Below are 14,633 nucleotides of genomic sequence, written 5' to 3'. Positions count from 1 at the left end.
CCCGCCCCCACAGGCCCCGCCCCCACAGCGCTGTTTTTTTTTTCCCAAGGCGTCCACCATACTCCTCCACTGAGGCCCGCTTCTTAGCCCCGCCACCTCACCAAGGCCCCTCCCTTCACTGATCCGTGCTTCTCAAGGGTGCTTCTTTTTTTTTTAGACAAGGCCTCACTCTATTTCCCGGGCTCAAGTGGTCCTCCCTCCTCAGCCTCCTGAGTAGCTGGGACTACAGGTGTGCCACCACACCCAGCTAATTTTTGTAGTTTTTGTGGAGACGGGGGGGGGGGGGGGGGGGGGGGGGTGGTGTGTGTGTGTCTCACTGTGTTGCCAAGGCTGGTCTTGAACTCCTGGCCTCAAGCGATCCTCCTGTCTAGGCCTCTCAGTGTTGGGATTACAGGCATGAGCCATGGCACCCAGTCTAGGCCACTTATTTTTGCGGGAGGTGGGGTGGTTCTTTTTTTTCAATTTTTGAGACAGGATCTCACTCTGTCACCCCAGTTGAAGTGCAGTAGCGTGATCTTGGCTCACTGCAACCTCTGCCTCCTGGGCTGAAGTTATCCTCCTACCACAACCTCCTAAGTAGCTGAGACTACAGGTGTGCACTATAATGTCGGCTTAATTTTTGTGTTTTTAGTAGAGATGGGGTTTCACCATGTTGCCCGGGCTGGTCTTGAACTCCTGGACTCAAGGGATCCTCCTGCTGGGATTACAGGCATGAGCCACTGCACCTTTCCTGGATGGGGAGATGGAGAGCTCTTAATGCCCTTGACTCCTTTTTTGATTTTCTGACCCTCCATCCTCTTCGTTGACCCCTGCCTTCTCTCCAGCAACATCCCATTTTTTTCAGCCTCTCTTCCTCAGCTCCACACCACACCTGTGACCCCAATATCTCCCTCAGATGTATACACCACCAGGCCTGACCCCTTCCAGGAAATCCTTCCAAAGGAAAAACCCGGCAAGGGACATTGCTGGTGGGATTGTAAAATGCTGCAGTCACATGGAAAATAGTTTGGCAGCTCCTCAGAACACTAAATATAGAATTACTGTAGACCCAGCAATTCCACTCCTAGCTATATACCCAAAAGAATTAGAAACAGGGACATGAACAGATATTTGAGCACCAATGCTTATTGCAGCATTGTTCACAGTAGTCAAAGGAAACAGCCCAAATGTTCATCTACAGATGAATGCATAAACCAAATGTGGCATGGCCATACAATGGAATATTATCCAGCCTTCAAAAGGAATGACATTCTGATACATGCCACAACACAAATAAACCTTGACAACATTACGCCAAGTGAAATCCATGTCACCAAAGGACAAATACAGTATGATTCCACTTATATGAAATATCTAGAATAAATTCGTGTAGAGAGCAGATTAGAGGTTACTAAGGGCTGAGGAAAGTGGAGGATTTGGGGGTTACTGCTTTATTTAGTAGTTAAAATTTTTGTTTGGGGCTGTCCTAGTTTGCCAGGGTGTGCCGGGCACAGTAACTCATGCCCGTAATCCCAGCACTTTGGGAGGATGAGGAGGGCAGATCTAAGATCAGGAGTTCAAGACCAGCCTGGCCAACATGGTGAAACCCTATCTCTACTAAAAATACAAAAAGTAGCCAGGCGTGGTGGCATGTGCCTGTAGTCTCCTAGCTACTCAGGAGGCTGAGGCAGGAGAATCACTTGAACCTGGGAGGCAGAGGTTACAGTGAACTGAGATCATGCTACTGCACTCCAGCCTGGGCAACAGAGCAAGACTCCATCTCAAAAAAATAAATAAATAACTAAAAACAATACAGTATAACAACTATTTCCATTTAGCTGTATTTGGTATCATAAGTAACCTAGAGATGACTGAAAGTGTATGGGAGTATATGGCAGGATGCACATATGTAATATGCAGTATCCCTTGGTATCTGAGGGGCATGGGCTCTAAGACCCCACTGGATATCAAAATTGGTGGATGCTCAAGTCTTTGATATGAAATGGCATAGTACTTACATATTATATATGTGCAAGTACTATATATACACATTATGTATGTGTGTGTGTGTGTGTATATGTGTATATGCACATATATATATATATATATATATATATGTATTTTTTTTAGTAGAGATGGGGTTTCACCATGTTGGACAGGCTGCTCTCAAACTCCTGACCTCCAGTCGGGATGATCTGAGAACAGATGATGGTGATGGCTGCACAACGTGTGAATGTAATTCATGCCACTCAGTTGTACACTTAAAAATGGTGAAAATGGACTGGCGCGTTGGCTCATGCTTGTAATCCTAGCACTTTGGGAGGCCAGGAGTTCAAGACCAGCCTAGCCAACATGGTGAAACCCTGTCTATACTAAAAATACAAAAAATTAGTCAAGTGTGGTGGCAGACGCCTGTAATCCCAGCTACTCGGGAGGCTGAGGCAGTAGAATCTCTTGAACCCAGGAGGCGGAGGTTGTGGTGAGCCGAGATCGCGCCATTGCACTCTAGACTGGGCAACAAGAGCAAAACTCTGTCTCAAAAAAAAAAAAAAAAAAAAAGGCCGGTCATGGTGGCTCACGCCTGTAATCCCAACACTTTGGGAGGCTGAGGTGGGCAGATCACCTGAGGTCAGGAGTTCAAGACCAACCTAACCAATATGGTGAAATCCCGTCTCTTCTAAAAATACAAAAATGAGCCAGACGTGGTGGCACATGCCTGTAATCCCAGCTACTCAGAAGGCTGAGGCAGGAGAATTGCTTGAACCCAGGAAGTGAAGGTTGCAGTGAGCCGAGATTGTGCCATTGCCCTCCAGCCTGGGCAACAAGAGTGAAACTCTGTCTGAAAAAAAAAAAAAAAAGTGAAAATGGGCTGGGTGCGGTGGCTCATGCCTGTTAATCCCAGTACTTTGGGGGGCTGACGTAGGTGGATCGCTTGAGTCTGGGAGTTTGAGACCAGCCTGGGGAACATGGGAAAACCCCATCTCTATAAAACAAAAACAACAACAAAAGTTAGCCAGGCATGGTGGCGCATGCCTATAGTCCTAGCTACTTGGGAGGCACAGGTGGGAGGATCTTTTGAGCCCTTGAATTAGAGGCTGCAGTGAGCCGTGATAACACCATTGTGCTCCAGCCTGGGCAACAGAGCAAGACCCTGTCTCAAAAAAAAAAAAAGTGGTGAAACTGGGACACTTTGTGTTATATATGTTTTGCCACAACAACAAAAAAATTAGACCAGGTGTGGTGGCTCACACCTGTGATCCCAGCACTTTGGGAAACCGAGGTGGGCAGATCACAAGGTCAGGAGATCAAGACCATCCTGGCTAACACGGTGAAACCCTGTCTCCACTAAAAATACAAAAATTAGCCGTGCGTGGTGGCGGGCATCTGTAGTCCCAGCTACTCGGCAGGCTGAGGCAGGAGAATCCCATGAACCCAGGAGGCGGAGATTGCAGTGAGTCGAGATCACACCACTGCACTCCAGCCTGGGCAACAGAGCGAGTCTCCATCTCAGAAAAAAAAAAAAAAAAGGACAAAGCCAAGGGAAGGGCTGGGGCAGTTCATGCGGGGGCAGCAGGTGCCTCACTGAGGAGGTGATGGGTAAGGGGAGAATGTGAGCGAGCAGCTGGGGGAGGGAGGTCCTGAGTGGAGGTGCCCCTGTCCTGTGGACAGCAGGGGCCATCAGTCCCAGAGCATCAAGCAGGGGACTGAGGGTTGGGGACGAAGGGTTTGCTCCAATAGACATTGTAGGCCTCTACGAGGACTTTTACCCTGAGACGATGGGACCTTCTTTTTTTTTTTTTCCCATGCCATTCTCATGATAGTGAATAAGTCTCACGAGATGATGATGGGACCTTCTAGAGCTGGTCCCCCAGGGGCAGGCCTGCTTTTTGGGAACCTTTTGGGTGGTGAGCAAGTTCATGGCTGCGGAGAAGTTTCGGTGTCCCTCCGCCACCTAGGCAGGATGCTCATGGCAGGACCTGTGTCCTGCAGTTCCAGTGCCAGCCTCCAGGTAGTGCCCTGGTTCCACCCGCCCTACCCGCTCCACCTCCCCCAGCGATCTCTCCAAGCAGAGTGCACAGTTTTCTGCCAGAGAGTGGGGCTGCCTGGATTCCCACCTCAGCCCTGAAACTTCCCAGCATTGAGAACAACCAAATCACTTTTTTTTTTTGAGCCCAAGTCTCACTCTGTTGCCTCTGCTTCAGTGCAATGGTGCGATCTCGGCTCACTGCAACCTCCGCCTGCTGGGTTCAAGCAATTCTCCTGCCTCAGCCTCCTGAGTAGCTGGGACTACAGGCGTGCCACTGCGCCTAGTTAATTTTTTGTGTGTTTAGTAGAGATGGGGTTTCACCAGGTTGGCCAGGCTGATCTTGAACTCCTGACCTCAGGTGACCCACCTGCCTTGGCCTCCCAGAGTGTTGGGATTACAGGCGTGAGCCACCGCCCCCGGCTGTACCGTCTTTTTTTTTTTTTGAGACGTAGTCTCGCTCTGTTGCCCAGGCTGGAGTGCAGTGGCACAGTCTCAGCTCACTGCAAGCTCTGTCTCCGGGGTTCAAGCTATTTTCTTGCCTCAGCCTCTGTACCTCAGCCTCCCAGGTAGCTGAGATTATAAGCATGGGCCACCATGCTCAGCTAATTTTTCTATTTTCTTCTCTTCTTTTCTCTTCTCTTCTCTTCTCCTCTCTTCCCCTCTCTTCTCCTCTCTTCTCCTCTCTTCCTCTCTCCCTCTCTCTCTCTCTTTCTCTCTCTTTTCTTTTCCTCCCCTCCCCTCCCCTCCCCTCCTCTCCCCTCCTCTTCTTATTTTGATGGAGTCTCGCTCTGTTGCCCCGGCTGGAGTGCAATGGTGCAGTCTCGGCTCACTGCAACCTCTGCCTCCCAGGTCCCAGTTCAAGCAATTTTCCTGCCTCAGCCTCCTGAGTAGCTGGGATTACAGGCTCCCACTACCACACCTAATGTTTGTATTTTTAGTAGAGATGGGGTTTCACCATGTTGGCTAGGCTGGTCTCGAACTGCTGACCTCGTGATCTGCCCACCTCGGCCTCCCAAAGTTCTGGGATTACAGGTGTGAGCCACCGCTCCCAGTCTGTTTCTTTTTTTTTTTTTTTTTTGAGACAGAGTCTCGCTCTGTCATCCAGGCTGGAGTGCAGCAGTTCGATCTCAGCTCACTGCAAGCTCCGCTTCCCAGGTTTAAGCAATTCTCCAACCTCAGCCTCTCGAGTAGCTGGGATTACAGGTGCCCGCCACCACGCCCAGCTAATTTTTGTATTTTTAGTAGAGATGGGATTTCACTATGTTGGCCAGGCTGGTCTCAAACTCCTGACCTCAAGTGATCCGCCTGCCTCGGACCCCACGGTGCTGGGATTACAGGCGTGAGCCACCACACCCAGTCAAGAGAACAAGCAAATCACTTAACTGCTGTGTGCCAGCCTTGCCTGGGAAGAGGGTAAATTGTTCCTTACCTGTCAGGAAGTAGTCGTGAAGATGAAGTGCCTAGCACAGTAGGCACTCAGTATGGAGAGACGTTGAGGTTATGCAGCAGCCACCCTTGCACTGGGCCCTGGGAACAGTGGTGGATTGAAGAGACGAGGCCCAACCCTCGTGGTGCTCATGGTCTGGGTGGGGTGGCAGACATCAGACCCCCCTGAGGATGGAATGAGCTCACTGTAATCCAGCCTGGGGCCAGAGAGGCCTCTGAGGGAGGGGGCGGCCCTAAAGGACGGGCCAGGCAAAGAGACACCATGGGGAGAGGGGGAGCAGCATGTACAGAGGCCCTAGAGCTGGGACAAAGAATGTTCTAGAACATGGGGGATGCAGGGTGGCCAGTTTGTAAAGGGTGAGAGGGTTTCAGCTGGGATGGGCAAGAAGACCCGTAAGCTATAGCAGAGAAGTTGGGCTTGATTCTGAGGGCTGTTGGGAAAGGCAGGGATGACAGTGAGTGAGATGCATTTGGGAGTGAGTGAGATGTGTGGGAGGCCCGTGGCTCCTGCATCACTGAGCAAGTGTTCTCTTCTAGGAAGTGGGGACGGGCTCAGCAGCCCCAGCACCTTAGAATGCAGCCCTGGGTCCCAGCCACCATCTCCAGGACCTGCCACCTCCCCGGCTCCTCCAGACCTGGACCCGGAGGCCGTGCGCGGGGCCCTCCGGGAATTTCTGCAGGAGCTGCGGAGTGCCCAGAGGGAACGGGTAAGCCTGGGCATGCGTGGCTGGCTAGGGAACCTGCAGGGCCCTGGAGGGGTTGCAGGGTGTCAGAGCAGGGGTCTTCCTTCGTTCCCCCATGTTGGGGCTGCAGGATGATCTTCGGACCCAGACCAGTGCCCTGAGTCGCCAGCTGGCTGAGATGGAGGCTGAGAGAGACCACGCAACCTTGAGGGCCAGGCAGCTGCAGAAGGTGGTGGCTGAGAGTGAGGAAGGTGAGTCTGATCCTCGGGGTCCCTGGTCTCTCTCCTGTGTTTTGGGCAGTTGAGGCAGGAGCCGGAGCATTGGCCTCTGACCCTGCCGTGGCCCCCATGACCTGACTCGGGGCTGTCTCCAAGAGGACCCTCCTTGGACAGCCTCACCTGTGTGCAGACCTGCACACTATGAAGGGTGCAGACAGGCTGGCCCTGCACTGGGTGGAGTGCAGGCTGGACATTTTGTGACCTGGTTTGGGTCTCGGGGCTGTGCTTGGCCATGCCTGATGGGGTGGGTGGTGGCTGCAGCCCGGCGCAGTGTGGATGGGCGGCTGAGCGGGGTCCAGGCGGAGCTGGCACTGCAGGAGGAGAGTGTGCGGCGCAGTGAGCGGGAGCGCCGGGCCACGCTGGACCAGGTAGCCACACTGGAGAGGAGCCTGCAGGCCACTGAGAGCGAGCTCCGGGCCAGCCAGGTGGGCACGAGCTGAGGGCCAGCGGGGGCGACGGAATCTGTGTACCCGAGTGGTTGTCTAACTCTTAACGTGTGTCTCCCTGTGTCTGTCTGCCCGAGTCTCTCTGCAACCCACTGAGGTGACCAGCCTGTGAGTCTGTGAAATCACATTCAGACTCCATCCTCTCATGTCACTTGTGGTCACTAGGCTGTAGAAAAAAGAGCTTGGTCAAGGTGCAAGAGCTCATGCCTGTAATCCTGGCACTTTGGGAGGTCGAGGTGGATGGATCCCATGAGCCCAGGAGTTTGAGACCAGCCTGGGCAACATGGTGAAACACCATCTCTATGAAAAATACAAAAAGTAGCTGGGCATGGTGGTGTGGGCCTGTAGTCCCAGCTACTCGGGAGGCCGAGGTGGGAGGATCACTTGGAGCCCAGGAAGTTGAGGCTACAATGAGCTGTGATCATGCCACTGCACTCTAGCAAGGCAGTGTGAGACCCTGTCTCAGAAAAAAAAAAAAAAGAAAGAAAAGAAAGAGAGCAAGGCTGGGCGTGGTGGCTCACGCAGGCCTGTAATCCCAGCACTTTGGACTTTGGGAGGCTGAGACGGGCGGATCACCTGACACCAGGAGATCGAGACCATCCTGGCCAATATGGTGAAACTCTGTCTCTACTAAAAATATAAAAAAATTAGCCAGGCGCGATGGTGGGCGCCTGTAGTCCCAGCTACTCAGGAGGCTGAGGCAGGAGAATGGCATGAACCTGGGAGGCGGAGCTTGCAGTGAGCCGAGATCGGGCCGCTGCATTCCAGCCTGGGCGACTGAGCAAGACTCCGTCAAAAAAAAAAAAAAAAAAAAACAGAGAGAAAGAAAGGAAAGAGAGAGCTTGGGCTTTGAGTTGTCGTCTGCCTGGTTTTCGTTTTCCTCATCTCATCTATAAAAGGAGGAGCAGTGATTACCTCACAGGGTGATACACATAGGCTCTTATCACAGGTGGTACTCAGGGAGCCTCTGTTTTATGTCTCTGTAGTTCCGGGGTTTTTGTGTGTGTTTGGGGGACAGCTGCGGGTGCCAGTGTGTGTGTCTGCCTGTCTGGGGCAGGAAACTCAGGCCCTGGTGGTGACAGTGCAGCCACAGTTCCTCTCCGCCCTCCCCAGCCTGTCCCTCTATTACTGCCCCCCACTCAACCCCCTGCCTCTGGCCTGGGGCCGAGCTTAGCTGGATTGTTGTGTCTGCGGCTTCAGCCCTGGCCGTGGGCCCAGCCGCAGGGGCTGCGGGAGGAGGCCAGGAACAAAGCTGGGCAGGAGCCAGAGTGGGGGCCCCAGACAGGGCAGGGCTAGGGCTGTGGGCAGGGTGGCAGAGGGGCCAGGCTCAGGATGGGGGCTGGGGAGGCTCTAATAACACCCCTGTTGATCCACACTGTCTCTAGGATAGAACCAGGGATTGGAGGACCCCTAGTCTGCCTTCCTGTCCCATCCCCACCCCCCAGGCCTTCTTCACTGGCTGACCCTGGGCAGGGGAGGGGGAATCACAACCTGAAACCCTAGAACAGCAGGGCCCCCTCAGAACTGTTGGGCTCAGCTCAGTTTGCACATGAGTCAGTGGGGCAGGAGAAGGGCCTTGGAATCTGCATTTCTACAGCCCTTCCTCAGGGCTTCTGTGAGCACCCAGGTTGTGGTACCCTGGGACCAATCCAGTATCCCCACTGTGCAGATATGAAATTGGGCCAGACAGCGGGAAGGGGCAGTCCTGGGTTCCACAGCCCATTGACCTGGGCTAAAACTGGAAAGGTGGGCTCTGGGATCTTCACGTCCACTCATCCTGGGAACACATGGGGAGACCGAGGTCCCCAGAGGGTCCCAGGCTGGCCCCAGATCACACAGGTCACCCTTCGAGGCTGCTCCCCACTCTTCCCCTGTGGGCTCCAGGGCGTGTGTGGGAGGGCTGTGGGGTGCACTGGACGTCTGGGCCTGAGCGCCGTGCCACCTGCAGGAGAAGATCAGCAAGATGAAGGCCAATGAGACAAAGCTGGAGGGCGACAAGCGGCGCCTGAAGGAGGTCCTGGACGCCTCCGAGAGCCGCACCGTCAAGCTGGAACTGCAGCGGCGCTCGCTTGAGGGGGAGTTGCAGCGCAGCCGCCTGGGCCTGGGTGACCGCGAGGCCCAAGCCCAGGCCCTCCAGGATCGGGTGGACTCCCTGCAGAGACAGGTGGGCCCCTCTCCAAATCACGGCCACAACATTCGCATGCCCTATGTCAAGAGCTTTGTAGGCATTACACAGTCCCCCAACAACCCTGTGAGGCAAGTATTACCAACATCCCCGTTTCACAGATGGACAAATAGAGGCCGAGAGGTGATGTCATTGTCCAAGATCCCACAGCTAGTAAGAGGCAGAGCCAAAATTAGAATTCAGGGGTATTTGATGACAGAATCTGCATGCATAGGAGTCATCTGGGATAAGTTAAAGAGATGTAGGTTTCACTCATTTCCCTTTATGCCTTAACTGCTAGGAAGCTCAGCTCTAACTGGAATGTTAAATAATTTGGCTAGCCTTGCCTGAACACCCACCAAAGTCAAAAATAGAAAATTTTAGTGTTGTGGTGGTTACCCTTTCTCTTCCATGGCAGAGAGGAGAGGGGAATGAGGACAGGGAGGAGACCAGTGAGTCTGAGACAACTAGGTTGATGGCACTCTGGGCATGAGTAGTTAGTCAGCAGTGGCGTGGGGCCCAGGTTGCAGTAGGCTGAGCCAGCGGGAGTTCTTAGGAACAGAGGGCAGAGGGTCTCGATGATGGAGGCCCAGAGAGAAGTGGGAAGGGAGTGGATTTGGCATGCCAGGTGGAGGTCACAGTAGGAGCAGAGGTGTAGCGGCCAGATGGGAACAGCCCCCTGATTGTTCTGGCTGTCCTCCTGTCAGGTGGCAGACAGCGAGGTGAAGGCCGGGACCCTGCAGCTGACCGTGGAGCGGCTGAACGGGGCCCTGGCCAAGGTGGAGGAAAGCGAGGGGGCCCTGCGGGACAAGGTGCGGGGCCTGACAGAGGCCCTGGCCCAGAGCAGTGCCAGCCTCAACAGCACCCAGGACAAGAACCTGCATCTACAGAAGGCTCTGACCGCCTGTGAACATGACCGCCAAGTGCTCCAGGTCTTGGGCCCAGGGTCTGACTGGGGTGGGTCCAGTGAGAGAGTCAGCCAGTAAGAGCAGGCCTGGAGGGGGTCCCTGGTAAAGAGCCAGCCAATGGGGCAGTCAGTTGGAGCCAATGAGAGCAGGCTTGAAGGGAGGGCGTGGGCCCAGTAGATCATCAGCCAATGAGAAGAGGCTCTGGGTATGTCCCGTAAGAAGATAAGACTACTAGTATAGACTTGGGGGGCCCAGGTGCAGGGTTTATTGGGGAGAGTTGGGGTCTGAGTGGGTCCTACCTTATGCAGGTCAGTGGATAGGCCGTGGATGGGTCTGGTGTGCACCCCACCCTCCAGGTGAGATGACTGCCTGTTTTGTGGGTTGTGGACCTATCTGGAGGTACAGAATAGAGAGGACTCCTTAGGGCTCCCAGGCCAGCCTGGCACCATCAGCCCCTGTCCCCCAGGAACGGCTGGATGCTGCCCGGCAGGCGTTATCTGAGGCCCGGAAGCAAAGCAGCTCTCTGGGCGAGCAGGTGCAGACGCTGCGAGGCGAGGTGGCTGACCTGGAGCTGCAGCGGATGGAGGCCGAGGGCCAGCTACAACAGCTACGGGAGGTGAGGGCCAGGGTGTGCCCCCTCTGTCCCCAAGACTGTGAGGCCCTGGGATAGGGTGGGGACGTTCCCACCCATCTCAACCTCATCCCAAACCCTGGTGCAACCTCCAGTAAGGAAACATGGTTCATTCAGAGCATAGTTCTGTTATACAGATGGAGAAACTGAGACTCTGAGAGAAAGGTTTGGCTTCAGGTGACAATTCTCTGATGTGGGCCTCACCATCGCCAGCCTCATTATCCCCAGGCTTCAGATAAGTACGCTCAGGCCCAGAGGGATTCAGGGCCTGCCTGGCTTCTGTTGCAGGTGCTGCGGCAGCGGCAGGAGGGTGAGGCTGCAGCTCTGCACATGGTCCAGAAGCTGCAAGATGAGCGGCGGCTGCTGCAGGAGCGCCTGGGCAGCCTGCAGCGCGCCCTGGCTCAGCTGGAAGCCGAGAAGCGGGAGGTGGAGCGCTCAGCCCTGCGGCTGGAGAAGGACCGTGTAGCCCTCAGGAGGACGCTGGACAAGGTAGGCTGCTCCCTGGGCTTTCCCCTCACGTCCTCTGGGGCCTAGCTGTGGTGGATCCCACTGCACATCCCCAGGGTCTGCTGCCTCTGGAGGGGTTAGGTTATTCCATTGGGGTTCAGGAACCGGAGCCCCCTCAGTAAGCTCCTCCTGGCACCCTGATCTCCTCTGGCTCTCCTGCCTAGGTGGAGCGGGAGAAGCTTCGTAGCCATGAGGACACAGTGCGGCTGAGCGCAGAGAAGGGCCGCCTGGACCGCACCCTCACGGGAGCTGAGCTGGAGCTGGCAGAGGCGCAGAGGCAGATCCAGCAGCTGGAGGTCTGACCCCATCCACTCCGGGACCCCAACTTCATCCCCAGTCTGAGTGCTCAGCAATTCCAGTGTTGCTGATGGCCCAGCCAGCCCAGGGCCCACAACCCCCTCTTCCAGGAGCCCTGAGCCTTCCAGTGACCCAGCCGGGCTATGGAGGGAGGGGTTCTCCATAAGGTGTACGGAAAAGACACTAAAGGCCTGTTTGCACGTGAGCCTGTGGGTTCATGTATGTTGTGGCCATACGGCAGTGTGAGAACCCATGTGATCATTCTTGTGTATGGAGCATGAACCTTGTGCATGGTGTGGCGTCTCTAGGTATTGTGAATATGTGTGTACAGATGTTTTCATGTATGTGGGAGTTGGGCCTTTGCACATACACATGCACCTGTATGAGTCCAAGTAGGGATTTACATGCTTGCCTTTGTGCATGACGTCTGAGTGTGTGAGTGTATGTGTGTGCGTGCGCACGCACCTACCTGAATGGGGGTCATTGGGTGCACTCACCCTGGGCTCGCAGGCTCACTGTCAGGGCCAGCAGGATGGAAGATACACAAGGATCTCTCCTGCCTTCCCCCTCTGCACTGGCCACGTCCCAGGGAGGTGCCTGACAACCTGTCACACATGCATACACGCACTCATGCTGGGCCAGAACCCTGACCACAGCCCCTCTCTGCAGGCGCAGGTGGTGGTGCTGGAGCAGAGCCACAGCCCAGCCCAGCTGGAGGCAGACGCGCAGCAGCAGCAGCTGGAGCTGCAGCAGGAGGTGGAGCGGCTGCGCAGTGCCCAGGTGCAGACTGAGCGCACGCTGGAGGCTCGGGAGCGGGCCCACCGCCAGAGGGTGCGTGGGCTGGAGGAGCAGGTGTGCAGGCCCCCTCGGAAGGCTGGGCCAGGATCATGTGTGGGGCTGGAGGAAGAGGAGAGACCCAGTCAAGACCTCGTGGGTATAGGCAGTTGATGGCTCCCATAACCGAAAAGGGTGGGGTTGGCTCTGCGCTGGTATCAGCCAAGACCAGACCAGGGGCCACGGGATGCTCCTGGGCCCCAAGGCCTTCCTGCCGTGGCTCTGCTCCCCCTGGCTCCATGCTCAGGGCAGCCTTCTCCCTGGGTGACCAGGTGTCCTCAGCAGCTCCAGCCTCAGGTTCTCCCAGCAATCTGTCATCCCCGAAGACAGCAGCGGCAGAAGTCCCAGGGCTGTCCCTCACTGGTCTGCTCAGATCACACACCCCTTCCTGACCATGCCTGAGCCAGCCTTGTCAGCTGGAGGCTGGGTCACATGTCCACCCCTTGGGTCTGGGCTAGAGCCACGCCCACCCAAGTGATGATGGGGATAAACAATGAGGGTAGAGTTGCCCTCAAAGGTGCCGACAGTCAGAAGACGCCTGACTCTGCAGTAAGGAACAAAATGAGAAGGGCAGGACAGCCCCTGGCTCTCAGTCAGGTCAGACCTTTCCTGAAACTGTGGCACTGTGTCCCTCTGGGTTCCCAGCTGCCTTCCTTTCTCTGAAGCCAGGCTGAGGACCTGACTGGCCTTATCTTCCCTTTTTTCCCCAGGTGTCCACACTGAAGGGACAGTTGCAGCAGGAGCTTCGAAGGAGCTCAGCACCCTTCTCCCCACCCTCCGGCCCCCCAGAGAAATGAGCCCCTGCTGGCATCTGGAAAAAGGCCCTGTGCCCGGGACAGGGGAGGACTCTCCTTTTGGACAGCCCACCCCCCAGAGCCCAGTCCCTTGGGGGCCTCAAGCTGGGGTGGGATGAGGAGGCGCTCCGCTGGCAGTGCTGAGGAGGGGTACTCCAGCTCTAGGCCTGGCGAGGCTTCCTGGCATCGGCTGCAGGCCCCACCTCAGTCCAGCCTCCCTCTTCCAGGATGAGCCACTGTAGATCATACAAGTTCCTCCTTGAGGGGCTGAGCCGTAGCCAGGGTTGGGGAGAGCCCTCATCTCTGGTCAGCCCTGGAGCAAGGGTTCGTGGGAAAGAGGAGAGGGGCCAGACCCAGGGCAGGGGTCAGAGGCCCAGTCCCTGACTCTGGCTTCCCAGGGATCTGTCTGCCTTAGTTGAGAGTGTGTGTCAGGAAATTCCTCAGAGTGCTCAGAGTCCCTGTATTTTTATACCTTTTTACAATGTTAACTGTTCAGAACTGTTTTTTGTAACAAGACTTCCTTTTCTAAAAAGTTTGTACAGATGTGTCCCTCTTCTAGACGATTGGAGGAGACGGGGTCGGGGGGAGACAGGTGGGGTCTGGGGCAAGAGGGATGGGGCCCTGTAGGGAGGGGTACTTGGGGAGGTGGCAGGGAGAGGCAGGGAGGCCTGTGTTGGGAAGGGAACTTGCCAGCCTCACAGGATGTCAGATGGGGAGGCCTCTGGGGTCCTGAGTCACCCAGCGCACAGAACAGATGGGGCTGTTGAAGCCTGGGACTGGGCTGAGCCTGGGCAGCTCGACTCTTTCCAGTCTATGCTTTCTTGCCCCTTTCTCTGGCCCCTCCTTAGATCCAAGCCCACCCTCGGGACAGTGACAGGCCTTCCAGGCAGCATGGCAAACAAGTGCAGGTTTGGGTGTGAACATGCCTGGCTCCGCTGGATGATCCTGAGCAAAGCTGTGTCCCAGGCTGGAGTACAATGGCACGATCTCAGCTCACTGCAACCTCCGCCTCCTGGGTTCAAGTGATCCTCCTGCCACAGCCTCCTGAGTAGCTGGGATTACAGGTGCCCGCCACCATGCCCAGCTAATTTTTGTATTATTATTATTTTTTTTTTAGTAGAGACAGGGTTTCACCATGTTGATCAGGATGGTCTCAAACTCTAGACCTCAGGTGATCCACCTGCCTTGGCCTCCCAAAGTGCTGGGATTACAGGCATGAGCCACCATGCCCAGCCTGCTTAACCTCAATTTGCTCATCTGTAAAATGGGAACCTACCACATAGGGCGACAGGGGAAGTTCACATAGGAGGTGCTCAATCAGTGTCTGAAGGAGAAATTAACACTCATCCTCATCTGCTGGAGTCCAGCTGCCCGATTCGGCCACAGCACTGCCGCTGACAGCTGTGGACCCGTGGGTGGGACCCTTGGGTGGGTTACTTCATGTCTCTGGGCTCAGTTTTCCTGTCTCTAAGAGGGGGATATGAATTACATCCACCACATATGCCTGTTCAGAGTTAAGGAGTGTGCGAGCCTTCACGCAGAGCCCAGGCTCCATGTGCTGGTCAGAGGGAGGTGTTATAATGGCTTGCTCGTTTTTGCCCTCTTTTTTTCTTTTTTTTTGAGACAGTCTTGCTCTTCC

At 55.3% G+C, this 14,633-nt stretch overlaps 1 protein-coding gene across 11 annotated transcripts in view; it reads left to right on the top strand.

The window, feature by feature from the left end:
• The window catches only part of CROCC (ciliary rootlet coiled-coil, rootletin), a 58,081-nt gene extending 44,546 nt beyond the window's left edge, over positions 1–13,535 (top strand). For 7 of the 11 annotated variants that reach the window (XM_073007789.1, XM_073007791.1, XM_073007787.1 and 4 more), the window contains 10 exons: positions 5,990–6,159; positions 6,266–6,386; positions 6,675–6,838; positions 8,808–9,023; positions 9,731–9,955; positions 10,398–10,547; positions 10,851–11,051; positions 11,234–11,365; positions 12,036–12,218; positions 12,911–13,534. In XM_073007789.1, coding sequence (XP_072863890.1) covers positions 5,990–6,159; positions 6,266–6,386; positions 6,675–6,838; positions 8,808–9,023; positions 9,731–9,955; positions 10,398–10,547; positions 10,851–11,051; positions 11,234–11,365; positions 12,036–12,218; positions 12,911–12,997 — 1,649 coding nt within the window. In that variant the 3' untranslated portion in view covers positions 12,998–13,534. Of the gene's footprint in view, positions 1–5,989; positions 6,160–6,265; positions 6,387–6,674; positions 6,839–8,807; positions 9,024–9,730; positions 9,956–10,239; positions 10,288–10,397; positions 10,548–10,850; positions 11,052–11,233; positions 11,366–12,035; positions 12,219–12,910 lie in introns of those variants that run through there. The other 4 variants (XM_073007784.1, XM_073007782.1, XM_073007783.1 and 1 more) reach the window with 3 other exon arrangements.
• The last annotated feature ends 1,098 nt before the right edge of the window (positions 13,536–14,633 follow it).

This window comes from Chlorocebus sabaeus, chromosome 20 (genome assembly GCF_047675955.1).
Source record: "Chlorocebus sabaeus isolate Y175 chromosome 20, mChlSab1.0.hap1, whole genome shotgun sequence".
Taxonomy (NCBI): Eukaryota; Metazoa; Chordata; class Mammalia; order Primates; family Cercopithecidae; genus Chlorocebus; species Chlorocebus sabaeus.
The sequence above is the reverse complement of the archived record's forward strand: the minus strand, read 5'-3'. Positions and strand labels throughout refer to the sequence as shown.